The sequence below is a fragment of the Aspergillus thermomutatus genome, assembly GCF_002237265.1.
Source record: "Aspergillus thermomutatus strain HMR AF 39 chromosome Unknown NODE_103, whole genome shotgun sequence".
In the NCBI taxonomy this organism is placed as follows: domain Eukaryota; kingdom Fungi; phylum Ascomycota; class Eurotiomycetes; order Eurotiales; family Aspergillaceae; genus Aspergillus; species Aspergillus thermomutatus.
The window spans coordinates 66,554-93,466 of NW_020798152.1; the positions used below are offsets into that span (position 1 = coordinate 66,554).

The 26,913-nt window shown below is 48.0% G+C and overlaps 10 protein-coding genes across 10 annotated transcripts; 5 read left to right on the forward strand and 5 right to left on the reverse strand.

Annotated features, from left to right (window-relative positions):
* Window positions 1–531: 531 nt before the first annotated feature.
* On the forward strand, window positions 532–1,151 carry CDV56_106834 (uncharacterized protein; the record flags this gene model as incomplete). The annotated part of the gene is made up of 4 exons (XM_026760453.1): window positions 532–646; window positions 698–757; window positions 819–969; window positions 1,034–1,151. The coding sequence occupies 4 exons, from the start codon at window positions 532–534 to the stop codon at window positions 1,149–1,151; spliced, it is 444 nt and encodes a 147-aa protein (XP_026614158.1).
* A 322-nt stretch (window positions 1,152–1,473) lies between these two features.
* CDV56_106884 (uncharacterized protein) lies at window positions 1,474–2,133 on the reverse strand (the record flags this gene model as incomplete). The annotated part of the gene is made up of 1 exon (XM_026760503.1): window positions 1,474–2,133. The coding sequence occupies one exon, from the start codon at window positions 2,131–2,133 to the stop codon at window positions 1,474–1,476; it is 660 nt and encodes a 219-aa protein (XP_026614159.1).
* A 955-nt stretch (window positions 2,134–3,088) lies between these two features.
* CDV56_106974 (putative glycosyl hydrolase) lies at window positions 3,089–5,799 on the reverse strand (the record flags this gene model as incomplete). Its single annotated transcript, XM_026760593.1, has 2 exons — window positions 3,089–4,483; window positions 4,534–5,799. The coding sequence occupies 2 exons, from the start codon at window positions 5,797–5,799 to the stop codon at window positions 3,089–3,091; spliced, it is 2,661 nt and encodes an 886-aa protein (XP_026614160.1).
* Window positions 5,800–6,437: 638 nt separating this feature from the next.
* CDV56_107127 (class I SAM-dependent methyltransferase) lies at window positions 6,438–7,124 on the forward strand (the record flags this gene model as incomplete). The annotated part of the gene is made up of 1 exon (XM_026760746.1): window positions 6,438–7,124. One exon carries the CDS (start codon window positions 6,438–6,440, stop codon window positions 7,122–7,124), a length of 687 nt encoding a protein of 228 aa, XP_026614161.1.
* A 323-nt stretch (window positions 7,125–7,447) lies between these two features.
* CDV56_107178 (GIY-YIG nuclease family protein) lies at window positions 7,448–9,210 on the reverse strand (the record flags this gene model as incomplete). The annotated part of the gene is made up of 2 exons (XM_026760797.1): window positions 7,448–8,811; window positions 8,877–9,210. The coding sequence occupies 2 exons, from the start codon at window positions 9,208–9,210 to the stop codon at window positions 7,448–7,450; spliced, it is 1,698 nt and encodes a 565-aa protein (XP_026614162.1).
* Window positions 9,211–9,978: 768 nt separating this feature from the next.
* Window positions 9,979–10,674, forward strand: CDV56_107294 (uncharacterized protein; the record flags this gene model as incomplete). The annotated part of the gene is made up of 2 exons (XM_026760913.1): window positions 9,979–10,027; window positions 10,322–10,674. 2 exons carry the CDS (start codon window positions 9,979–9,981, stop codon window positions 10,672–10,674), a joined length of 402 nt encoding a protein of 133 aa, XP_026614163.1.
* A 4,930-nt stretch (window positions 10,675–15,604) lies between these two features.
* CDV56_107556 (type 1 glutamine amidotransferase domain-containing protein) lies at window positions 15,605–16,370 on the forward strand (the record flags this gene model as incomplete). The annotated part of the gene is made up of 2 exons (XM_026761175.1): window positions 15,605–15,926; window positions 15,991–16,370. 2 exons carry the CDS (start codon window positions 15,605–15,607, stop codon window positions 16,368–16,370), a joined length of 702 nt encoding a protein of 233 aa, XP_026614164.1.
* A 707-nt stretch (window positions 16,371–17,077) lies between these two features.
* CDV56_107610 (uncharacterized protein) lies at window positions 17,078–22,292 on the forward strand (the record flags this gene model as incomplete). The annotated part of the gene is made up of 13 exons (XM_026761229.1): window positions 17,078–17,093; window positions 17,144–17,539; window positions 17,589–17,695; window positions 17,748–17,984; window positions 18,030–18,167; window positions 18,226–18,323; window positions 18,390–19,099; window positions 19,172–19,403; window positions 20,759–21,029; window positions 21,094–21,248; window positions 21,300–21,427; window positions 21,499–21,761; window positions 21,813–22,292. 13 exons carry the CDS (start codon window positions 17,078–17,080, stop codon window positions 22,290–22,292), a joined length of 3,231 nt encoding a protein of 1,076 aa, XP_026614165.1.
* A 207-nt stretch (window positions 22,293–22,499) lies between these two features.
* Window positions 22,500–24,507, reverse strand: CDV56_107828 (uncharacterized protein; the record flags this gene model as incomplete). The annotated part of the gene is made up of 3 exons (XM_026761447.1): window positions 22,500–23,621; window positions 23,674–24,099; window positions 24,151–24,507. The coding sequence occupies 3 exons, from the start codon at window positions 24,505–24,507 to the stop codon at window positions 22,500–22,502; spliced, it is 1,905 nt and encodes a 634-aa protein (XP_026614166.1).
* Window positions 24,508–25,212: 705 nt separating this feature from the next.
* On the reverse strand, window positions 25,213–26,584 carry CDV56_107911 (MFS transporter; the record flags this gene model as incomplete). The annotated part of the gene is made up of 3 exons (XM_026761530.1): window positions 25,213–25,458; window positions 25,511–26,080; window positions 26,144–26,584. 3 exons carry the CDS (start codon window positions 26,582–26,584, stop codon window positions 25,213–25,215), a joined length of 1,257 nt encoding a protein of 418 aa, XP_026614167.1.
* Between the last annotated feature and the right edge of the window lie 329 nt (window positions 26,585–26,913).

Here is a 26,913-nt window from a genome sequence, read left to right on the forward strand (position 1 = left end):
GCATTGGAACAAACGGCATTCCATGAGCGGGTGAGGGAGGAGCGCCTCAGCAATTTGCATAACAAGCACACGTAGCAACTGACTCCTTAGCAGTAGTATAATAATGATATTGGTCCATGAGAATCTAGAACCTGAGATGAAGAAGGATCACCGATATATGACACAATCCCCACAGCATATTCCCGGAGAGTCGTCATACCACTACCTTAAGATCAAGGCCGTCGACTCCAGATAGATATGTGATGCTTTATGCTTAGCCCGTCAGGCTGTGTTTCAACTGCGGGGTTTCTCCTTAATTTGTAACTTGATGGACATCATTGCTGTAGATATCCCACAATGCCTAAAACAAAGATTCTCCTTCAAGTCTGGCCTGATACTCTTGACCCACTCTCTTGAAACCGACGACGCGGCAGGTCTCAGGATCATCTCAATGTCGTTTCGAGAAAAGGAGACTTGTGGTCCAAAAAGATATAAAGCTCACGAAGAACCATCATCCAAAGACATCTCAACAGCATCGGGACCACCGCAATCATGTTCTCCAAGTCTCTGATCTCCGTGCTTCTCAGCGCAACGCTTGCCCTAGCTACTCTCGACCCGGCAACTTCCAACACTAAGGGCAAATGCCCCGGTACCTACAACTGCTCTGGTTAGTGCAACTCTTCTCATATACTGGGTAGAATTGACTGACATTCCACAGCCGCAAAGACATCCAATGCAATCCAGGCCGCGGAATGCTCCCACAACACGCGGACATCCGGTAAGTAGCGGATCTCTCCTATATCTCCCACAGACGCGTTGATCCTCTAATATGGAAGCAGGAACCCAAACCTTTGCCGTGTTTGTCACTGATCACCAATATGACTCTTCCCACGGAGCTCCCTATGGAACCTGCAAGGCGTACACCTGCACCGCGCCCACCGACTCGGAAATGACCGACGTCGATGAAGATTGCTGGACATTCTTCTGGAAGTGAGTCAAGACCACAAACAATCCCCTGTACAGAGTACAGTGACTATATGCTAATCGCATGCAGTGACAATGGAGAGTCTTCTGGCGTCGGCACAGGTTGCATTAAGAGCCCTGATGACGGTACTTGTGGTTGCGAAAACTCGGACGGAACTTTTGTCTACGGTGGAACCAATTGCTCTTAGACATGGAGTTTGAGTGTCAGTGTCAGCAATCCTTAATTCTTCCAGTGATTGTAGACTATTGTGGGTCAGTAGATGTCTTGCCAAACATTTTCTTCCGAAGGAGTAGAGAGCCTCAGATTAATTTAGGCCGTCAACACTCGATCATTCGAAGTAAAGTAGAGAAACCTTTTCAGGTTTAAGCTTGACAGTAACTGCGCGACTTCACCTCGCTGTAACCGGCGCTGCAATCGGCAACACTTGATCGCATGATCAATTCGTACGTCTTTCTGGAGACCTAACAAATAGGAATTGATGAACGAGCGAACGTGAAAAGAAAGACGTATCAACATTGATGTGACAAACGGCCGCTTGTCTGACCATGGCCGACACCCAGGAGATACCCTAGCCTCATCTTCAAGGACGAGGTCATTGTCCTGATCTTGTCTAAATGGGATTTGACCCATGATGCCTGCGCACGGCGTCTAACCAGCAGCGTAACCTTGTCGTTCACAATACGAACTTCGTCCTCGGTGACCGCTACGCAGCCCAGCACAGTCAACGGCCAGAGAAGATAACTGATCAGGAACTGGTCAGGATTGACGGACTGGACCAGGCCAAGTCCCTGGCGTAGAAGGCAGGAAATTCGCCCCTCGACCTCCGCGGACGATGAAGATACGTCGATTCTGAGTAGAAGGATGCGCATGGCAAGGATATACAGCATACATCCATCATTTTGAGTTTGGGGGTTCCTTTCCCACAGCAGCAATTCCTCGTGTAGTCTTTGCCAGGTGACTATGTCGGAACGACAAATTGGCTCAACGGCGCGAGCGAGCCATGTAACATCGGCAATCAACAAGAAGAACTGATATGATGTGTCCAACACGGCCTGCGTGGATGGATCCGCGGCCAGCTCATTTGGTTCTGGTTCGGCAAAGTAGCGATCCAGATACAATCGATGGTCTGGATTGCTCAGTGCATCGGACGTGGGATCGAAAAGCATCATGAGTGCGCTGTGATAGAGAAATAATTCCACACAAATCCTCTCAAATGTCCTGACTGGCTGTTGATTTCTCTGTGCCGGGTATCGCGATGTCAGAAGAGGCATGGGGACCGACATTCGGTCGTGAATCGGTTCGAAAGCTCTATATCACATCAGTATCTATCATTTTACTTGTTCATGAACAGGCAACCTCATAGACGCAGAGACAGATCGTCGTAGCTAATAAGGCATCCTCATTCCTAGTCTCGGTGGCATCCGCGATGCTGGCAGGCAGCCCCCGGATAGCCAAAAGGTAGCTATGCAAGGCGAATGGATCATGGTTCTCTCTGTGTTCGGCAGCAATGGTCACCATGATGCTCATAGGAGGAGTGAATTCCAGTCCCAATCGCAGCATGTACGATTGATCAGTGTATTGGGGTAGGCAATTCTGCCGCACGAGACACGGAATGACAGAGGTCGCAAAGTAATGATAATACTCCTCAGGACTGTCTCGTGGAAATGAGAGCAGTCTTGAAATGGCGGCTTGATGATGCCGTCGTCGTCCATCGACAGGCTGTGTTGTTGCGGTTGGCCAAGTACAGTCAAGATGGTTGCGACAGCATCCCCCACATCGCGGTCGGTGTTCATCACACTTTTTCCGTCGTTGGCGACCTGGTAAATTAGCCGGTAATCCATCAAGAGGAGGGTAAAACTTACAGTCAAGACAGCCTGTTCTCGTCCTAAGTCTTGCTTTTGATGCATGATTCATCGTCGAGTTGTGGTTGATGGAGAAAACGTTATGAACGCTTCGAGTGCGGCTTCGTCTTCGGCTATCCCATGCTTGGATTTTTTTCTTCCACTTTCTCTACGACAATCTTGGCTTTGTTGAACCGGGCAATTGTTTATTGATTTGATAGCCAATATATCACACTCAATATATAAGCAATTCTTTCTCAGATTTCAGACCGTGCATGATCAATTACGACAAGATATTTCTCTTCACATTCACACCCGACAGGATAACCTCACAGTCACTCCAATCCCCCGAAAATGCTGCTGTCAGGGTCACACTTTCCCCCTTGAAGACAGTCACATAATTATCCGACCAAAGCACCGGAGTAATCTCCTCCTGCGTCTCCTTGTTGATGATGGACAGGTGCATGAAAAAGGCAGGCATCGCTGAAGGATTGTTCAACACAACCTGCACCTGGGCAAGTCCATCCCTGGCAGCCAATGGCTTCAGCGATGCAGTCACGGTGACAGTGGGCATCGATATGAGTGCCTTGTAGTCGGCATACTTTGTTACAGGAGTATAGTACCAGTTCGAATTCTCCCAGTCCAGGATGTCGTTCTGGGCGGACAACCAGTATACATTGCGGCTGAGGATGGTTCCTGTATTGGGATCTTTGAGCGCCAGACGGAGAAATGCGACATCCTTGATCCGATCAAGTGCTTTGACTGGGATAACCTTCTTGGAGGCTTTTGCTGTAGTATTAACTGTGACCTCCTCGTTGAAGATTGAGTTGCCCTGCAGATCCACAAGGTCAACCGAGACGACGCGAGACCCTTCTCTCTCAAGAGAATGATTGATCAGGTAAACTGCACGCTCCTCATAGTCATATGCCACATGTTCCATTCTGGCACCGACCTTTGTCCCGAAATATGCCCCGGCAGGACTCAGATAGAAGTCGAACAGCTGCCAGTGCAGAGCCGGCCATGCGCTGTTCAACATCCAGTATATCACCCCAGTGGCCGGATGAGTGGCATTCTGGCGCACGGAGAACGCTTCGAATTGTGCACGCGTGGCCTCGTAGTCCATCATCTGCACCTTGAGGAGATAATCCTCTAAGCTGACAGGGGAACCGTACCGCGCAAAGAGAGCTTTGTTATAAAGAGAGCGATTATAGAAAGACGAGTCATACCGCGACATATGATACTGGTTCTGATCGGGATTCTTCCACAAGGAATCTAGATCCTCTGGCGACAAGAACTTCTTCAGACTGGTCAGCTCGGGGGTTCCAACACCAGCACCCTCTTCAGACCCGAATCCAAACGCAGCACCCAGCTGGTCACCATAGAAGTAATTTGGTGGTACCCAGTCGTACGGGCCCTCCATCTTCATACCTGACGGGCCGAGAACTTTTGGGTATCCCCGTTTGCTGGCGGATGCAATGATTGGCACCGGCCAATCCAGGCGATGCAATGCATCGAGATAGATCTTGGTTGCGCGGTCGTTGGGCCAGAAATCCGATCCGATCAGAAAGGCTAGCATAGACGGATGAATCTGCATCATCGCTGCTTCATGGAGCATGGATGCATTGGCAATGGGGTAGTCCTCCTCGGTCCATTTTTGTCCGCTGGCGTCATTATTATACTGAGCTCGTGAGTATTCTTCGTCGTTTGATGCAAAGACGAGTGACTTACCTCCCATCCCTCCCATTTGTCGCAGCATTCCCATCCAGCCATGACCATCAGTCCCATTTCATCGGCCAAATCATATAATTGTGGATGCTCCTGCTTGCCCTCCAGTCGGACGGTGTTCAGTCCCATGTCAAGCATATACTGGAAGATCTTCCGCACACGATTGACATCAAATCGAAGAAACAAATCAGGCGAGTACCCTCCACCGAGAACCAGGAATGGCGATCCGTTCACTGTAAATGCCGTATCATTATGGGAGTTAACATACGAGTCTACCTGGCGAATGCCAAATCGCCTTTCAAGAGCAACATCCGAGATTTTCCCCTTGCCGACTGTCGCATTGACATTGACTGTGTACAAGGGCTGGGAACCCCATTGCGCCGGCCACCACACCTTGGGGTTTTCGATCTTGACATTCATAGGTATGGTCTTTGTTTCATGTGGTTGGATAGAGAATCGCTCGGAAAGCGCAAAGATCTCAGTGTCGGACTGAATGCTTCCCTGTACAGTACCATCGACAGTCTCATTCTCATGGTTCGTTATGTCCACGATAACATTCACCGTGACCGGCTTTCCATCAGGCTTTCTGAAGTTGGTCAGTACACGCGGCGACGAGATTGACACAGGTCCCGTCTTTGTGATCATGACATCCCGCCATAACCCCGTGCCATTATCCGGTGGATACGGGTTCCAATCCACAAATCCCTGCGCGAAATCCCGCAGATAGTTTGTCGGATACGCCTGAATAAGCAGTGCGTTTGATTCAACCCGAAGGTATTCTGTGATGTCGTACGTGTGACCCCCGTACGATCCCTGCTGAACGGAGCTCGGTGCAACCAGCACCCCGTTGACGTATATATCCGCCTTGGACGTGATACCATGCGTGCGAAGGAAACAATGCTCCCCTTTGCGTATCTTGCTCTCGATCCAAAGCTCATGTCTGTATAGCCAAGGCGCTTCGAACATGGCAGTGTCGACGGTTTTGCTTTCCATGTTGTTGGAGTAGAACAAGGTCGATTCATCGAAGACGCCGTTCTGTAGTAAACCAGCCATGACGGTCGCTCGCGTGCCGACCTCATACCAGGAGGAGACATCTTTTCCTGGCAGTGACCACGCAGCCACGTTTTCGGAAACCGCGAGCGAGGACTGCAGGCGCCACGGAGTGAGCTTCGTTGTATTCCCCGTTTTCTCCCCTATCGTGTAGACGGTTATGCCGAATATGGCCACATATAACTCCAATAACTCCAATAACCAAATGAACGAACTCATTCTGGATGTTAATCGAGTCGCCCCTCACATTCAACGAGTCTTTGTGTCTTTGACAGAGGAAGAGGAGAACTAATATATGATCGAGCGTTCCGTCTGCAGGTTGCCGGCGGAGATGTCAAAGATCACCGGTTTCACCGTGGCCCTGCAGATCAGGAGCAATCCTTGCATTGAAGATCCCATTCTTGCTTGTGATAGGCCCTGCCTTATGTAACCATGGTAGTGTGATGGTGGTTAGTTGAATGACCGAATCCTGATCAGGTCAAGTAAGTGGCATTGTTACATCAGTGCCTTGGGGCCAAGCAACCACGGTTGAGTGAGGCGCATCCCTCCCGAACCGGATCTATAGATTCAGAGGTCATTTTCCAGTCATAATTGTTTGTTGATTTGCAAGGCCAAAAGTCCAAAATTACCGCTGGCATCTCATGAGTCAAGACGCATATGCGGAGGAATGCATCCAATAAACATGTCAGACGTAAGAAACCTAAAAGCACTCATGACTCAGCTGCTCATTTGTCGCGGACACAATCTAGCATTCTAGGATTCTAGCCTACTCGAGTCCCCGAAAATGTATTTATCGCTCACCTTTCCGCTCACAAACACAAGAAAAAGCTCTCTCAATCACTTATCCAGACCACAGAATGGCATCTTCATCTCCAATCCTCAAAGAGAATATCAGGAAGGCCTACGACAACATAGCTCTCAAGTACTCAGAATGGACAAAACCAAGCTATCCTACCCGCCTTGAGTATCTCCAGAAGCTGCTCGGATACATTTTACCCTCACGAAGCGAAAAGTCGGTTCTTGAGTTAGGGTGCGGTTCTGGTCAACCTTGCACTGCCCTTTTTGCTTCCAACCCTAGACTGCATGTCACAGCAAACGACATCTCACCTGTGCAGCTTGCGCTTGCGGCAGAGCATCTTCCTTCTACAAATGTGGCTCTAATTGAGGGGGATATGATGGATCTGTCCTTTGATGATCACAGTTTCGACGCCGTGATTGCAATGTATTCGCTCATTCACCTGCCGAGGGAGGAACAAGTTACTCTATCAACAAGAATATACAAGTGGCTGAAGCCCGGAGGATTGTTTCTGGGGAATTTTTCAGCGGGCCCTGGAGACCAGGGATCTTTTGACAAGCATTGGTTGGATGGGACGGATGGAGTCATGTTTTGGAGTGGATGGGGAGAAGAAAGGACCTGTGAGATACTGTCCGGCATTGGATTTGAGCTGATTCTCAGGGAGGTTGTCGTTGATACCGAGGAAGAGAAGGGAGAAGGAAAAGATGTTCCATTTTTATGGGTTCTGGGGGAAAAGGTGGATAATTGAACCATGCGCTCAGAATTTGTCTTAGTTTCTACAGTCTTCTGGAACGAGAACTGCACAGTGGTTTGGGCAAATCTCTAATGAAAACCTCAATAGCTCTCTCAAGCAGAGCCCCGCCTGTGAGCCGCTCCTCTTATTTTCAGCTAGGCTCAAGTATAAGAGCATATCAATTCCAAACCAAGTATATCCAGCCGAGAAGCCCAGAAGCTAGCTGCACTGACTCTAGATAAGAACCCTGGAAGCAAGTTTCTCCTCTGAATGGCGGCGTAGGCCACTAAGGTCACTCAAGTTCGTGCAAAGACATACAAGGACCTGGCCTGGACGATTCAACGAACATCGCTCTTTCGCCGTTTCGTGCCGGCTCTCGGGCTGCTCTTACCAACAGTCCTTTTCGCTCGGTCCGGAGTCAAGAACGGTGAGTGTCCGATGTGCCTCGGTATTTCAGACATTTCATGGGAATTGGAGGCACTTTGATAGCTTTCTGGAGTACTCGAGATACCGTCAGCTCCATGGATGCTCACTGAGCGCTTTTTGGAGGGCGGTTCTTGTTCATCTGGTGTTTCTGCTTCACCGACTATTCCAGGAAGGATCTTGGGTCCCGGTGAAGACGAAGACCTCCTAATGGTTTTTTTGCTGGGTGTTCGAGGACGTATTCGGTCCTTTGTCAGTTGGCTTTCATCTGGTGAGTCCTTCAACCCCCTCATGATCCTCCAATAGGCGAAAAGGCAGAAAATGCCGTAGCACAAAATGGGCTCGGCAGGTACGCTAATTGGGCGCCAGAGCACCAAGAGCAGAAGCGAATGCAATAGCAGAAGTAAATACAAATGAGTCGTCGGGGCCCAAAGGAAAGTGGCTAGGAGTTTTATCTTCTCCCAGCCGTCAATGAGAATCAAAGTGCGACTCCCAAAACGCGGCCACACCAAGTACATGGCTTGACGCATCAACTCCCAGCCAACCCTCATGCGACACTCGTATTGAAAATGATCAAAATCCGTCACGTCAGTCCAAGCTTTCAAGCGTAGCCTGAGACATGCTTGACATGATCTGGAGCAAATGTCCCTGGCGGAGCGGCATTCAGTGTTGGGACACCTGGAATGGCTAAATGAACCTCCTCCCAAAAGACGAAGTCTATCTCTCCAGAAAGGAGAAAGCTGGAATTTTTCATCATACGGATTGCGCTGTAGCCAGCTGGACCAGCAGTTGAGGATCTCTAAGCCCTCGCGGACTCTTCCAGTAAAGTATTCTCGGTGGGGCGTCAAGCAAGGGCAGTCGAATGAGTACTCCATATTCGTGAGTTCAGCGAGCGCCAACGCCTCCAAACGACTGAACCAAGGAACTTTCTGTCCTCGGGGTACGATATCTAGCAATTCGAAGGTGGGATGTTTGCATTTTACTTGGTGCTCCTTTTCGCGCCTCCTTGGAGTCTCAGTCTTTCCCAGTTTGAAATATCCTGCCTCGCTGTTCGGATCGGCATATATATAGGCATGCCCTCGCCTTTGTCCTTCTTTTCCCGCGGCGGTCTTTAAAATAACCTCCTTAATTTTGATTTCCAGCTTCCAAATCGGCATTGGTCCTACAGAGGCCGAGGGAGTACTTGCGAGAGTTGCCCGAGTATCAGAGCCTTCCTGAGAAGTACCGCTATTTGGAATGTCCATTGGCAATTTGGGAGAGCTAGGAGGTGTGTCATACGCTGTAGCATTGAGATCCTATTAGCGCACTGCCAGCTAGTGACTTGATTCAAACAAGGTCTCCTACCAAGATCATCGATAGTTACGTCCAAGTCTCTGGCATTCTCGACCTCCTCCAGAGTTTCCACGTTGGCATCTCCTTCAGAAGGAGACGTATCTTGATGATGGCGCCGGATCTTTTGGGGCTGCAATCTAGCCGCAATCCGAGGGGAGGGCGATGGACTGTTGTCAGATAGCTGTCGAACAGATCCACCAAACGCCTCTGTATCCGAGGCATCCGACCCATCAGAATCGCATACAAGTATGGGGTTGTCAATAGAATTACCGGAATCTGGTGGTGTTACCAGATTGGGGTACAAAGGATTCGAGGACGGGGTTACCGGTGCTGTTTCGTCTGACATGATGGATGCTTCGTGGGAAAATGGTGTATATCTGAAAAGGCAAGAAATCAAGCCTCAAGAACCGGCGCTTGAGAAACAGAGGAAATATATGCATCCAGCTGTGCCGCATAATTCCATTTCCATGTCTCCCAGACTTCAGCTCAGCCAAAGTACCAAAACCCCTGACAGGGCTGTGAAACGCCCAAGAACAAGGCAGCCTCCATGTATAGCACAGCCCAGGTGCTTGTGGCTTCCCCGCCACTCCATTACCAGACCAAGGGACCCATTCCAAGCCTCCATGTCGTTCTCAGTCGTGGAGACTGCCTCAGAGCGGAAACCCTTGTCGGAAGCTGCAGTAGTCCAAACACATGTATGGTCATCCGCCGCGCGAGCGTTCGCGGGAAATGAGAATCAACCGTTAGCCCCCTGGCACTACTGCATGTACACTGCCTCGTGTTTTCATTTTTACAGGGGTTGGTTCTTTTTTTGTCCCTAATGCTCCAAGGCTTGCTGGTTTAGAGGCTGGAGCGCACTTCAAGTTATTTCCCCTTTCCTGACGTGCATATTATTCCAGGCAATACTATTTCTGAAGGGAGTGTGGCCAGAATGAATGTGCTCACCTTGGATAACTAGCTTCTGATATGGTCAGCAGTGGAGGAACTTTTACGGGAAAAGTAAAGGATGGCATGGGATGAACTCCTCATGTAACGTCTATGTGGGATTATAGACCATGTGGGATAGCATACTATTCCTGTGGCCGCTGCACAATAACTGATACAGAGTTAAGAAATGATCCCCATCCGCACCGGTGTCGAGTACAATCATCCGGATATACTCTGTAGTTAAGCGGCGCATGATTTGTGTGGAGCCAGCCATACCTGATCAGAGATCCATCGTGATGTCTGCTCCTGGGACAACGCATTAGCTTGTGCATCTATAAGCCCATAGACAGAGATAAATGATACTAGAGATCCGGTGTCATCAAGCAAGTATCACATAACAAAGACCCTAGGCAGCACAGTTTCCACTAGCATAAATAATCCAAAGGCCTTTCTCCAACAACATTTTCCTGAGAAGCCACAAGATACATGATCTGCGTAGAATGAAAATTGCTCTCTAAAATCTGCCAAAGATTCACCTCCTCTGCACGCAAGAGAAATTATCAGCGCTTTTAACGCAGCCGTCACCGAGCAGTGGCCCTCCTTTGCACCCAATCCCACACTTGACATTCACATCCTCAACAGCAGCCTAAGCGACATCCCATCGACGACGAAATTCGACCTCGTCGTCTCACCTGCCAATTCCTACGGACGGCTAGACGGCGCCTTTGACGACGCCATCTCCCGCGCTTTCTGTCCGGCTGATGACTACGATGCACTCACCCGCGCTGCGCAAAAGATCCTCTACGAGCTGTGGCGAGGCTTCGCGCCTCCCGGATCATTCACACTTGTCCCGTTTCCCGAGGAAATCGAAGACGTGAATTAATGGGGCTGCAAGTGGGTAGCGATCTGCCCGACCATGCGATACCCAGACCGGGTAAACTGGGACCGGGTTTGTCAATTGGAAGGGTGGAATCGGGGCCAGGAGGAGGATCGTATTGAGCCGATTCTGATCACTCCGATGGCAACGGGGGTAGGGGGCGCGAGTGGTGAGAAGTGGGCGGCGCAGTTTGTGCTGGCGTTGAAGCATTATGTGGATGCAATGGAACGGCCGGAGAGATGGAGGGCATTGGGATGGAGGGAGATTGATGAGGAGGTTTCACAAGTAGAGAAAACTTATGGAATGTAGCATAGGCACCTATCGGAAATCTAGTCAACCCGTGTTTGTTGATGTAGAGGATATGTGCTGAGAGATATGGTTCATACTGAGTGCATCAAGAGACAAAAAAAGAGAATCTGTCGACTCATGCAAGCTGAAGATATGCATATAAATATCCTGGATCACAGATATGGTTTATTGAAACTCTCCAATACCGTTCCCAGAAGCAAAACCGGTCCTATGATAGGAGAGTTCAGCTTACTGGATGTCCTGGGTCATCAAGAAAAGAAGCCTTACCAAGATGAGGCTGGCGAGCTTACTGAGGTCTGATGCGCGTTGGCTGCTTTCAGACTACTTTTCATTTACTATTAACACAGACTCACTATACTGGAGATGAGCAGTATGGATAATGTGCAAGCCCAGATGGCAGTGTGCTCCTTTGCCTGGGAGTGGGATGGTATAGTTTTGGATGATAATTGACTGAGAAATAGATAACCTATCTAGAAGCATACCTACCAGCAGATGGATTTGTCTCATGTTGTTTCTCTATTGCTTTATTATCATAATTAGGTTACGACCTTGAAGGAGTTTATACCTAATTAATCAACTGTATAACAAGACATGACTAAGTGTGTGAATAGGAAATAGGATCAACTATGCATGGAAAATATAAAGCCACTCTTCCTTCTTTAGTCAACTAGTGGTGCAGAATTGGTACAGCGGACTGAATGTACAAACCAGCAGAAATAAAAATTTTTTCTGTTACCTACTTATATTACCTATAGCCATAACTTCCATAAAAATTAACTACTATTGACTCCTAATTAGTATATAGTATATGATGTGATGGTTAGCAGGGCGCTAGAAACAGCCCTCATTAAACCACCACTCTGCTGCTGTTAGGCACAGCAAGCCTATATGTAGTGAACTATAGGGGTCATGTAGGTAGCACATGACCCATAGAGATATTATTACTTACTAAGGGGTGAGCATCTTATACCTTAGTAATTAGTTTATTAATAAAGATATTTACTACTACTATACTATCTAGTATTTAATTAAGAGCATTCCCTAAGTACTCTTATAGTTCTAATTACTCTACTAAAAGTAATAGAAATCTTAGCTTAATATTAAATATACTAATAAGTAGAAAAAGATATATCTTTAGATAAAGTTATTTCCTAGTATTAAAGAGAAAGATCTTATAATACTAGATTATAGAGGATATCTTATATAATAATTATATTAATAAGATTATATTTATTAAGAACTAGATAACTAAGTATAAGAACTAGTTATTTAAGAGAATAAAAATATCTAGCTAAGAAGACTACTAAGAATAAGATAAGGGCCTAGAATTAAGAAAATATAGATTTTATAACTAGAATAAATAAAGCTCTAAAGAAGATAAAAGTACTTTAAATAATAAAGATATTATTTAGAAGGGAGTAAGTTCCCTATTTTAGTACTATCTAATTATACTAATTTATACTACTTTATAATAATAAAGAAGCTAAATCTATATTAGATAAGGTAGGTAGAATATCTATCTATATTTAATTTCTTAATTAAATATTACCTAGGGACTAGTAACCCTATAGATATATCTAGTTATTATCTAGACTATACTAATAATATTGAAATTATTAATATAGACCTACTATAGCTATTAATATTATAAAATAAGCTATATATAAGGCTTCTAAGATTTAATAATAATAGCCTCTTATAATATAAGATATGTCACGGGCTAGAGTGTCCCTTACGGATCTTGTACCACTAGCCTCCCTTACGGTCGCGATGGAACGAAGTGGAATTGCTAAAGAGAGAAAACTAGATACAGGCTGTCGTCGTGCTAAGGTGACAGGGCGGCGGACTAACAGGGAACCACGTGACCACAGCCGCATACACAATGCGGTGCGTGTCATGGGGTCAACCCATGACAGCTATAGATACTAGTGAGTAAAGAAATAACCTTAATTAACTAAAGAAGTAGCTAAAAAACATCTAGAATAGGCTAAGGCATAGGAGAATTAGGGTATAGAGGAGTTTTATAGAATTATCTAAAGTAATAAATATTCTATTAAACTTAGCTATAGGAGGTAATATAAATAGGTCTAGTAATTAGATTAACTTAGAGAGAAATAGAAAAAGGAGAATATTATTATATATAAGAAGTCTAAGAATATCTTAATTATGATTTAGGTAATTTAGGGTAGTAGTTATTTAGATATTAATTAAATAACTAGAGATAAGAATTCTCCTTAAAATAGGTATTCTACAGCCTCCTATCTTAAGATTTTAGAGAAGAATATCTTTATAATCTATTCTCTAGAGATGACTTTTATATAAGATAATGCCCCTATCTATAGGGCTTAGATTTGAAACGGGCTCAGTCCCGTGTTGCTAAATCTATATAAGACTAGCATACAAAAGATATCGCTGAGGAAAGAAGAAAGGAAAATTGAAAGGTTGGATGAAAACAAGTCCTTATGACAATCATTGGGCACCAATCGGGTCTCGGGATTGGAGTCAAGTTGTGGCGTGATAGCCGCAACAAGCGCCTATCGGGCATCGCCCGTTACAAGATTATTAAGAATTAGTTTGAGGATAATGCTATTTCTACTATTAACTAGCTGCTATATTCACCTAATCTTAACCTGATTAAACATACCTAGGCTAAGCTTAAAGAGGTAATCTACTGGCTAGATCTAGATATAGAGAACTATTATAGATTAATTAAGGAGGTAAAAGATTACTTTAATAGTCTAATTAAGTATATATAGGAGGTATTAGGCTAGGAGTATTTTAATAGGTTGATTTTATCTATGCTGTGGAGGGTGAAGGCTATTATTAAGGCTAATAATTAGTATACTAAATATTAGGTAGAAATACTATATTTTTTAAATTCTCTAGTTATTTTTCTATAGAATCATACCTTTACTGTCACGGGCTAGAAGCTGGTCAACCTATGACCTAGGTTTGGACGGTAAGAAATCGCTAAGGGGTTCTAACTAGGGCCGCAACGGCCGAACAAGAAAAGATGTGTGCGAACTGCAGGCGAGGTCACATGACTTGGTGACCTCGTGATATCGTTGGTGCCTAAGGCAGCTCGCGAGTGCCGATAGGCTCGAGCATACAGCGGGCCTTGCCCGCTACATTTACATATAATTTTAATAGTAGGTGGATGGAGTGGTTAAAGAATCAATATTCTTAAGAGAAATATATATTTTTGATTTTGGCGGGGGCTACGGAGATTTTTGACGTAGAACTGTAGATAGCTTACTACTAGGTTTTAATAACGCTAAATAGCTTCAAATTTTAATAATAGTGAGGTTGAAATCTTGAAGATATATGTTATTATGACTTCTTAAAAGGGGTACTTTAATTTATGTGGTGGCTACTATATTAGGTTAAGTACCTTGCTTAGAGTTGCATAACCGAACTGCTAAAATCAAATCCGACCCTCACCGAACTCGCAGTGGTGAGGGTTCGGTGCCTAGCCTAGGGAATCGCACCGGTTGCGGTTTCCCTACTATAGAACCTCTCAGGGTTCAGTTAAAACCGTTGGTTATGGTTTTATTGGTTTTATCAGTTTGAGTTGGTATTTTTGCTTACTAATCACTAATTTCTAGGATTTCTATAGAAATTTTGATATCATTAGATAGCCTAGTATCTAGTCTATCTAAATATGAAATATCGATTCAAAATATCTAGTGGTTGGTGAGATATAAGTGAATAATCATCTCTGTTAGAGGTTGGTATGAAGGTGGTGTATGGATATATATATATGGTGCTGACCTTCGACAACTAACATAGTTTAAAAATGATTTTCAACCACCACCCTTTCAACCCTGTAGATATCAAATCGATATTTTAGATATAGGTCAGGATGGTGATTATTACCATATATTTCATGTAAAAATAACAAGTTTCTATATGAATATTAGATAGGCCTGAGGCATATCGCCGCATATGCCTAAGGTAAGAGAAATTGAAATCTAAAAACCATTGAAATTTAGATTTTGCAGGGTTCTACCGCCCACCTAGATAGGTTAGTAGGTGCCTAGCTAGGCCTATCTAGGCCTAGTGGCGGGGTTTGAGGTGAAACTCGCACTGAATCGCACCGGGTCAGGGTGGGTTCTGAGTTCTAATTTTTCGACTCGAAATTGCCAACTGGGGTTGAACCCGCCCGAACTCGGACCGAATGCAACTCTAACCTTGCTTCTATCCATGAAATGGCGCCGCGCTAAAATTTTAGACTGCCTGACCTATAGCCCGTCCTGATTTCCAGTGTGTAACTGGTCCATATATCTGCGGAGCTCGACTAGTACTGTCATATCTCTGTTCACCACCAACCCCCATAGAATGTAATGATTGCTTGCCAAATTCGACTGATTTCCTGCCTGAACAGCGGTTCCAGTGGCGAAGCGGATGAGGTACTCGACCATCTATATCTAGGACCTGGAAGAGGGGTGCAAACAATGCAGGTAACGATGTCACCCACAAATTATATAAATTTACCTCAGACAAGAGCCAGGTATAGGTATGTTCTCATCACCGACCTCTCTGCAAGATTTAAATAAGAGAGCACACCCCCGTTTTCGTTTCCTTCGACTCAAAGCTTAGGAACCCTGTACTATCCGTTGATTCAGCAATGTCTGCTAAGCCAAAGTTCCTCTTTGTCCTGTCCTCCCAAAACATTCTCCCCAGCCGTGGCACACAGACTGGATGGTACCTTCCAGAACTGGTTCATCCCTACAATAAGCTCGCTCCACTGTTCGAGATCGTTGTTGCATCTCCTCGTGGTGGTGAAGCACCGCTCGATCCCTATTCAGTTGAAGCAACCAAAGGAGATCCTGAGTGTGTGGCCTTTCTCAAGGAGAAATCTAGTGTTTGGAAGGATACCTTGAAGCTTGAGTCCCTTCTGGGCAAGACTTCAGAGTTCGTCGGGATCTTTTACGTGGGTGGCCATGGTCGTAAGTCGTCATATATTCTATACTCCTGCCCAAAGGCAACGACTGACTAGCCAACCTCCCTTAGCAATGTTTGATCTCGTCAATGATGTGACTTCTCATGCTCTGATCCGTGAGTTCCACGAGAATGGAAAAGTTGTCTCTGCCGTCTGCCATGGCCCGGCTGCTCTTGTCAACGTGAAGTTGTCTGATGGTAGCTACTTGGTCGCTGGTCAGAAGGTCACTGGTCTCTCTGATGCTGAGGAGGAGTTCATGCAATTCACCAAGGATATGCCATTTCTGTTGGAGTCTGAGTTACGCAAGAAAGGCGCAGTTTACGAGAAGGCCGATGGCCTCTTTGGCGTAAAAGTCCTTGCCAGCGGTAAGAACGGCAAGTTGATTACTGGGCAGAACCCACCCAGTTCTACAGTGATTGGCGAGGCCTTGATCAAGGCTGCTGGAATCTGAAAGGTAACTGCAGGTTGGTTAGGGACGGGAGGAAGGGGCCATTCCATTATATGGATAATTGCTATGAACGCACCGTAAATGAAAGACTTATTAGCGAGCAAGGGAGTACATGCGGGGAACGTTGCCGGTGATATAAGATCGAGGGGATAAAGAGGATCCAAATCTCAATTTTTCTGCGCCTGAGACTTCCCTTCAATTACTATACATAGCCATGCAATAATGCCGTTTGATACTTAGACAAGGAAAAGACTAAAGTCCTTCCGCAACATCCAGGGGTGTGCGTCTGAAAAAAGCTAGCATCATCCAAGGTCAAAAGCCGCAAAATCCGATTGCCCGAAAGCCATCGAGCCTGAATAAGTTTCTCGCTCCACTTTGCGATATATTTCAAGGTAAAAAAGGGAATTTTGAACCTTGATTATTAGGGACTCTGCAAATAGGACGCTGCCTAACCAGTGGATACTGTGTAACCAAGGTAGCAGGACGGATTCTCAGTAATTCCCCGAAATACTGGATGTGGGCATGCGCATGATTGTCACGAAGACTACTTGGGAATCTACTTTATCATTTCCTTCGCTGGGAGCTGTCTTTGCTGCGTGGTTATCTACTTACAATGAGCCTACTGACAAGTAAAAGACTTCAACGTCACCCCTCTTTAAAATGTACTTACTGTGACCGTTCGTTCTCACGAGCTGAGCATCGAACCCGGCATGAGCGCTCCCGTCAGTCATCCTGAACGAATGCTTGTACACTCGACGGTCTACTGACTGTTTCAGATCGGAAGGAGAAACCATTCAGTTGCAGCTACTGTGACGCGACCTTCACTCGTAAGGATGTGATTAAGAGACACGAGTTCCGGTATCATCAAGATGTCCTTGGGGCGGTTGGTGCAACAGCCGCTGCTTCTTTGCCACTATCTCTGCAATCAGGATCACCAAGAAATATCGGACCTCAGAAGCATCTAGGAAGGGAGATTGCGGCATCCGTCCCCAGTTACTCTCAGGGAGAGAATCCCGCAGATTTGGACCTTGGCATTCACGGTGGCCAGGCTCAGGACCTGTTCATGGATTGCTACGTGATCGATGCTTTCTTCCCGAGCTTGAACCCTCTGCCTATGCCGGGCAAGTCATACACAGACAGTCTTTCTAGTCGTATCAGCAGATCGTCTCATTGTGAGTACCGCCAGACTAATAATTCCACCAGGAAGCTCCGTTTCAGCAGGCCTCGCCTGTCCACCACTAGCCTCGTCTTCTTGGAGAGGCTCGTTCGAATTTTCGGAGACGAAACGAGATCAAGTGTACACGGAAACAAAAGATGCGATTGGAGTGGTAAGTAACAAGTATGACACGGGGTCTGCTGTACGCTGATATGATGCCAAAGGCCGGAGCCCGACCCATATCAGACTTTCCGTCCTGCTTGAGATTCGAAAGGTATATAGTGACATTCTTTGAATGTTTCCTGGACTACCTTCCCTTTATCCATGTCCCGACCTGGCAATCCGAAAAGGCACCTCCCTGTCTCCTTCTAGCTATGGCCGCGATTGGTGCCGCGTGTCACGAGGAACATGATACTGCTCATGCCATATGCCAGGCTGCGAGAGGCTCGGTCTCCAGATATGTGTGTGAGCACCAGTGCGTTCATTCTTTCTGCTAATGAGATTAGCTAGAGGCAAACCGCATGTCTTGGGATCACCCTGTCTGGGTGACACAGGCCCTATTAATCACAATGTCATATTGCGTTCGTAGCGGGGATCCTGAGCTGTTCCGTTGGGCTTTATCGTACGCTTCATGTCTAGCCAATGTAGGTTCCAAACGCATCAGGTGAGGGATCTCAAGCTGATCATGCTATAATGCTTTAGATCATTCAATATAGCCCATCCCTGAGCCAGTATTGTGCAGTGGATAACGACGTGTCTGAGCCATGGGACATATGGATTGCGCAAGAGACGATAGTCCGGTAAGGCTTTTAGGTTTTGGTTTCCTTTTTCTTTTCGACGCTATTCTGACAGTAAATGGTCTGTAGAACCCGATGGGCCGGATATATATCTTTGCAAGTTCTGAGCGTCTGCTTCGACGTTGCGCCGGCACTCTCAAGCCGGGAGTTTAAGGATCTCCGCCTGCCTTGCAACGAATCAACATGGACTAGTGCAACTTCGGGACTATGGCTGAAGGAGGGAACGGATGGTTGCGAGGGCGTTCTCTGTCTGGGAACCGCGCTGGATGCTGTGCTGTCCCCCTCACTGCTGCAGGGGAACACCATCAGCGTCTTCGGCGCCTCCGTCTTGCTACACGTAATCGTGGAGAATATCTGGTCGTTAAAACGAAATGCCTTGCTTGATCCAACCCACGTCACGAGTTGCCTACAGAAAGCGTGCGGAGCGCTGGAGAGTTGGCGTGCCTGCTGGGAAGGGAACGTGGAATCGTCAGTATCACCGCGGAACCCGCACAACGCAGTGACTGCCAACCCGGCAGCGTTACTTCGTCTGGGCTACATGTGGCTCGGGGCCGATTTCTCGTCTGTACGCGCTGCAGTTGTCTCACACGATCCGGGAAAGATTGCGCAACGCTTCAAGCAGTTGGTCATCCCTATGAGTCGGTCGGATTTCACGTTGAAAATAGCTACGCACGCAATCGGTGCGCTAAAGATGCGAGTCAAGTTAGGGATGTCCTTCGAAAAGCTGCGGCTGGGCTGTTTCCAGAGCTTTGAGGTTCATATGTTCTCCTTGGAGTGTTGTGAGTACAGCCCAGACAGATTAGAGTGATCCCACACCCTGTCCAGTGCACTGACAGCCATGTTCAATGTAGGTCTATTCTCCAGTGCATGGATGAAGGAGATGCAGAATCTCCCCGAGCCCGAGAGGACTCCAGATGAGAGCCAACAGATCCAGTTGCTTCAATCGATCCTGTCTGAAGTGGGTCTTTCTGACGTCCATAACTACAAGCCCGACTCTGTACGATTAGTGTATGCTTGGGCGTTGATCTTGGAACGTCGGTCTGTGTGGAAACTGCAGGCGATAGTAGCCGACGCCCTTTTCCAGTATGCAGCTAGCCTGTAACTGTCATATATCATGCGCAACGAGCATCTTTCTAGGTCTTTGATAGAATTGAGATCGGAAGTGTAGGAAGATTTCAAATTGATAGAGGTAGAAAAAGGGGAACAAAGGGTGTGTGCAGCATAGACCGCTGCAAAAGTCATGATAATCTCTGTAGTCAGTGTCCGTGACATTCCGGAATACTTTGTGCCGCCGTACTAGAGGTACTAAAGGAAGCCTTCTGTAGTCAGCCGCCTATGCCAGGATCAGAAATAGGAAAGCCCCCACATGTAGTCCTGAAGCAGCGGGGGCTGCCCGCCAGGTGTGGACTACTCCTCTTAGAATCCACTGTCTAAACCCGATGCGACAGCACGGTGTCACGCCAACTGGTCCCCGAACAAGGAGATATATATATATGGCTCAGTCCGAGGACGAGGAGCTATGTAAGTATTTCCCCGATTGCTAGGTAGACGGGAGTCATCTCCGCCCTCCTGCAGAGTCGATATACTATCGTTTTTTCCGTCCTTCTCAAGTGGAAAATCCTTGCCATACTACTATCACCATGACCTTATCCGGCCTCGTAGTGGTTGTTGCTGGTGCATCCAAGGGCATCGGCAGAGCCATCGTCTGAAGTAGTGGTTTGCTGGCATAGATGGATGGTAACAAAATGATGCTAAAGGACTATCACAGATCAGAGTATAACTGAGTACATTAGACTAGTAGCTTGAGAAACTATGTCTGTCCATCTGCCTATGCATTGTTGTAACAGTGTTTGGCACTTTGTGAACATTCTCAGATCTCTGCTAAGATAAGAAGCACAAGCAAAACCTAGAGTGGTCTGAAACCTTCAGGAAAGCAAAGATAAAGGTTAAACATGGAATTACAGAGAAGCACGGAAAGTAGAAAGGTATTTTCATATTTTCTCCTTCTCATATGCTCTGTGGTACCTTTCTCTTTCCTGATCGCAGAGTAGACATCATAGCTGTCCGAAAGCATCATTTCCATGGCACGTATGATTCGTTTCCTAGGAGCATTTGGACACACTAGAGACCTTTTTTTGATTGGAGCAGAAAGTCACGTCTGTGGAATATGTGGAATCATGACATATCTTTTCACCCCACCGGCTCGGACTTAGTGAGTGCTCCAAATCCCGAGATGAATCCTGATCCGACAACGAAAGATCGACGGTAGAGACTAGGTGCTTGATATGGTCGAGATATTTTCGTCTGCAGCATGGGGCGCCTGAGGTTGCGAGGAGGAGGACCTGACGAGGGAGAACGAAGGTATTTAAACGCTGTCATCGACCGTTAAAAGGACCGTACCATATAGACTGGCATATTGAGCTCGTCAATCACTTTAGAGCCTCGGCAGTGGAGTTCTACCATATTGATAGCGTGATTCAAGTGTCCAAATTTCCGGCAATGTCTTCCAGCACTAGCGTCCACGCTCAAAAATTGATCAGACTACCCCCCGCGTCCGGTTTGAGAGACCTCCAGCCGGTGCCCGTTTACGACGTGACGAAGTTCCCCGATACGCGAACCCAGAAGCTGCGAAGCCTCCTTGAGCAAGGCCATGTCACGGTTGCGCCGCTGCGTGACCCAGAGCTGATCCTGCATAGTCACTTGCCGCATGTATGCTCTTTGCCCTGGACATACATAATTACGAGGTTTGATCCGTTGACATTTTGGTCTCCAGCTCCTTGGGTCTGCGTATACGCTGGGTGCCAACAGCGACCAGTTGACGAGGACATATGAACATGAAATTACCCAGTTGGTTCCCATCGCCCGAGGGTTCATCCGAGGCGAGGCCATTTCCAAGGAAAATTGGCGGGATTTTCTGACTCGTAAAGAGTGCGTAACTGGGTCCCTACATGGACGAACAAGTTGCTCACATCTAACTAGGTACACCGTGGCATATCAGGAATTCTTCGATAAAGAAGTGGAGAAGAAACAGGGAGACTGGGGAAAGGTGCTTGAAGAATATCTCTACTCTGGCCCGGCGCCACTCGTGAACGGCTATACTGGAGGCTGTAAGTAAATCACTCTCGTCTTGTATCAGATACAACTAGTCAGGCTGACTAGGGGGGTGCGAAAACAACAGTGGGCCATCCGTTTATCCATCTCGCCTACGCGTACGAGTTCCGTAGCAAGGAGGTAGCGACGCAAGCCCTCAGTCAGGGGTGCACGGAGTACAATCCTCTGCATACTTTCCTTGACCAGGCGCCTCCTGACTCGTCCAAGTATAAAACTACCTCCCTGGCCGAGATCTTCGAGAAGGTGCGACAGGATGGACGACTGGAGGGCCTATTCAACGAGCCTGGAATCAACAACCTCGAACTCCTTTCCCAGGAGCAGAATCTTGCCGTCGTGTTGGAACACTGAAATGCATGGGAAGTCACTGACCTCCTAGCTCAGTTGGAAGAATGCTGCGACCTAGCCGTTCTGCTCGCCCTGAGCAATGGGAACTCACGGGACTCTTTTGACTTTTTCAATGTTCACATCATGACAGTTGCCCACGCTTTGCGAGTGTTGTGGCATTATTTCCCCCCGGACCGCCGCGTCTCGATCTTGAAGCAGTATGCGCTCTTCGGAATCATGACCTATATCTGCCAGCTCCGGCCCCGCTTCTCCCTCGACTGGATCGAAGCCGTCAAATTAGATGGCCGCGACTGGAATTGGGTCCTTGATACTGCATTGGTGCACAAGTGGGCTCTGGATGCCCACTTCTTCAAAGTGGCCCGCGGGCCGAAAGTCTTCGAGGAGACCTTTGGTCGCAAGGACGACTTTTACCTAAAGGCAGCCATCAAATATGTGACTGAATTCTGCGGCTGGGAGGGTTATGGCCAGGGCGTTGCGGGTTTCATTCCGAGCCGAGACGGATATAGACCTGAGTGATGACTTGAGTGTGCACTGATCTGTGATTGAAGTCAACCTTTAGCTAGATGAGATAGCTACGAAGACCGGGCTGTGCATGTTACCATCTCTGCATGGAAGAGTGATTAGAGTAGTACAAGAGGACTCAAAATCTATGACCATGCTAAGATCTCTTGACTCAGCTAATACATGCGACTGACTATCGTGAGCGATCACGAGTAGGCTGGCCTACACGTTGAAAGATCCCCCATCCATCTCATAGAAGCGGTCGGTGAAGTCCCCATACTGCGCCCACGCGATGGCCTCATGATCTTGTAGATGAGAAAGCTCCTGTGCCTCTGTCAATGGCACGCCAGGCACAACTGGCAGAGAATTTGACAGGATAGAGCCCTCTAGAGGCGCCATATCCATATAGATGTGGGAATGGGGCACTGCATCCCCTGGCGCATCTTTGCCAACCGCCTTTTGCCGCGCAGCTCGAGCGTTTCTCATCAGACCTTCCATAGACGTCAAGAGCCAGTCATAATGTGTACCGATGGCCTGCTTCTGGAAGAAGTCATAACTATACTCGAGCGTAGGCCAATATTTGTCCATCACTAATCGATCAGTACAGACGCATACCTCGGTCATGGCTACAACGAGCGCATGCCAAGGAAAGAATAACGCCTCGAACCAGCGCCAGTGCTGTGCTCGAGGATCGCTATACAATCTCTGTCGTCGTTCTAAAATCTCGGCTGCGAGGGCGAGCATTTGGGGGCTTGGTACCTCCGCAGGGATAAAGGTCGGACTCCTCTGGAGTGGCCGGACAGCGACGAGCTGCAGGACACCAGAGATCTGCTCCTGGATCCGTTTAGTAAACCAGTGGAACGCAACATTTTCGGGATCGGAGCCGGCCAGCAGCCCATCCGCAGTGTGACGGAAGTGGTCCACCATCTGCTGTCGCATGTGGATGTCTGTGATACCCGGTTCAGTAAAGTGGGATAAATCCAGGGCACGAAGAGTGCATTGGGCATGCGCGAACATCATGAGAAGAGTAGTCTCTGTTTGCCCGCCTTGCGCTGCTGGTAAGGGTTCCTCTGCATCCAATCCAAAGTCGTTGTCGTTGATGTTTGTGAGCGCATGTGTCTGAATCCACGCCGACCGCATCATACTTTCAGATCCCCGGTTTAACGAGGCTTCAAGGTCCAACCAGCCGATCAAGTGCCACAAACGGCGGCGCATCTCGCGTTCAAACGGCGTCACTGGAAATGGAGGAACAGTCATGTGCAGTGAGAGTGCTTGCGCTATGCGAAGGGCTACGCTGAGCATTGTCCAGACCCGTCGGCTATGATCGTGCATTCGTGCAGCCACCTGCGCCAACAGTTAGCCTCGCAGTCTCCCCCACGATGGCAATGGGACTGACCAAAGACAGGACGAATGCTTGCAATACTGTCAGATGGGTTGTAACAAGAAAATCGACCTTTGCGAGGGCCGCCTTTGCTTCATCCTTGTACCTTGCAAGTACCGCCTCTTTTCTTTCAGCGAGCAGAGCGAGACATTGGTCTTCAGGCAGGGTCGAGCTGGCCATATAAAACACAGCAGAGGCTAGGGCAGCAGGTACGGGATGCTCTCTGGCGTAGTCCAAGTAGGGCTTTCCCTCCAAGAGATAAGCGCAGAGAGATGGCCGGTGCAAGATCTTGAAGATCGGGTCGACTTGATGAAGGAAAATCTCGAGGAGTATCTTCCGACGCACTGGCTCCGAAAGTGGCTCCCGGTGATCGTCTGTGTGGCCGGCAAACCCGCTGCCCGGGGCCTCGTCTAGGATGTCGGCGAACCGCGGAATCAATGACTATTTCTCTGATTAGAGAGTTGTCCCTATTATCGAGGACAGTTTGCTCACCGGCTGTGGAACAAACCACTTTTCAGTTGTCTGCACGGTTTCCGACGGTGAGTACAGCGATCGTCCACTCTGAGGCGTGATAGTTTCGCAACAGCTGCTAGACACATCGCCCGTTCCTCTCGCCGATTGCGTGAAGTTCTGTATCATCTGCTCCAGCTTCGCTACACGATTGCGCAGATCTTCCTCTCGGCCTGTTGCCTGTTTTCCTGACCGGCCGCGTGGCCAACGTGGCCGCTCAATAGTAATGCACGAAATTCCGTGTTTTAGGCAGTTTGTGCAGGGGCTCTTCTTGTCGCATTTCACTTTGCGACGCGTGCAAGCCTGGCAGGTCAATCGGACCGGCAAAGGGGGAGACATGACTGTCACTGAATACTGAATTGGATTGCGAGCAATGTAGCTTAACTGCCTGCGAGTGACCATAAACAAACAGAGTGCTCCCTAAAACAGTATGGCCTGACCTTTCCTGTAGTGTTTCAGCTTGCGCAAATGGGCTGCCTTGAGTTGTGTTGCAGATTGGTGGGAGATACTCATGTAACAGGGTAGAGGTCTTGCCCCCGCCCAAAGGAGTACTACCATTCTACGCCAAAACTTCGTAAAAGGCATGATCTGCAGGTTGCCCCACGAAATGCCCCTGCATGCCCGTGACAGAGGAAGAGGATATGTGAGTATACAGCAATCAAGGGGATCGGGGCATCGGATCATCGGTACATCGGGATACCGATATGTCCGAGTTGCCGATCGTGCTGAATTTTACGAAATACCCAAGTATTCACGAGAAGTGCTAGGCCACTACAGATTAACTCAATCCAAACGTGATATATCAACAATCTCTAGAGTGGTACAACACACAAGTTTTGAGCATCTAGATTGTAGTCAGACTCTGGGCTGGTAACGCCTTTACCTTTGCTCCAGTCAGTGATGCATAACCCTCGCAAGTTAGCCTAGGCTTGCAGCGTGCCATCGATAAAGCACCGCGCAGTGGCAATGATTTATTTCCTGGTACAGCACGAACTGCAGGTTGGCAGACTCAGATACCGTTCGGCTCCCAAGGTAAGTACCACTCTAGGCCGTCCTCTGCTGCTGGAGTTTCGAGCCGTATCTGTAGAACAACCACGGAACAGGGACAAATAAGAGGGCCAGAAAACCCAGGAGACTGTTTCCCCAACCCAGTCCAAGGGCACTATACAAGGGCCGTCCGACAAGCGGGAGAAGAGCCGCTGCCACCGAGCGCAGGATTGTATTGGAAGCAACTCGAGAAGCGGCAGCTTCGTGTCCGAGAGCGTCAATCAAGTAAAGCTGAACCGGCATCTAGGTATAAAATCAGATCAACCACCCAGACAGTGGCGACAGATGTACATACCATCGCAAACATACTGCCGAAGCCGATGAAGCTGGTCCCTATGATTGGGACAATCCAGTGAGTTCCCCGGTCAGCCGCCCACCCGTACCAGAAAAAGCCGACGGGAATTGTAGGCGCGAACAACGCCATCAGGGCTAATTGATTCTCTGGTCCGTCCATTCCTTTCCTCTGGTGCCATTGCAGAAGTTTATCACTCGTTGTGCTGAAGATCACGACTGCACTAAGCATAGCAACGCCCATTCCGAGATAGCTGAGACCCGCGATCCCGGTTGAGAACCCATACTGCTGCTGAAACACGGAAGGGAAAGTGGTGAGCAGCAGGTACGACAGACGGAACGCAAATGCGACAGCGACATTCAGCAGCAGGATCGCAGGCGCGAACAAGAGCAGTCGAAGTGGTCGAGATAGTGCTGTGAAGAGGAACCGGATATGTGACGGCCGGTCGTGTCCACCGGGTGGAAGAGTCGCCTCGCCGGGGTTCACGGAGATTGTCTTCACTTTGCTCACGATGTTGACCTTCGTCTCTCGCATGAAGATCAATGTTGCGATGGAAAGTGTGCCATGCTTTGCCTGTATCCCTAGTCAGACGCTCTGCGCTACAATGGAAAAACAGCCTGACGGCCTGGTACGCACCAGTAATACAAGCACGCGGAAGGTCCAGCGCCATCCCACAGATTCAGCAATAAAACCGCCTGCTACGGGTCCAAGGCATGGTCCAAAAACGGGACCGAGGGAGAAAAGTCCCATGGCAGCTCCTCGCTGAGATGGGGTTGTGACATCGGCAATTGTCCCTCCTCCGATGGTAAGAGGAGCTGAACCTGCGCAGCCAGCCAGGAACCTGAAGGCGAGGAACATACCGGTGCCTGTACTGACTGAGCATCCAAGGGTAAAAGCAAGGAATACAAAGTTGCAGACATGGTACAGTATCAACCGACCGTACAACTCTGACAAGGGAGCAACGAGGAGTGGCCCGCATACCAAGCCAAGCATGTATATGCTCACCATCAAGGACGCTACCACGCTATTCGAGATGCCAAAATCTTTCGCAAGTAGCTCCGCTCTGGGAGCAAACATGGTGGCAGATAGGTTCCCAGCAGCACAAAATCAGCGTCTAAAACCAGGGTCAACAGAGAACGGCCAGCATACATAACCAGTGTCAAGAGGCTGACAATGATAATATGCCCATATCTCTTCGACTTGGGCCAGTCCATGGGTAGTCTCACGGGAGGCAAGCATTCGGCCTCGTCAGACCTTTCGGCCTTACCTTCTGTCTCGGTTGGGTTTGCATGCTACGTACTACCCATTGGCAGATTCGCGGCTGCTCCCATTCACCTTCTCGGGCTATTTATCGATCGCAAAAGAGCGCAGGTCAGGACTTGCTGATGTAGCAGGGTCGATGGACA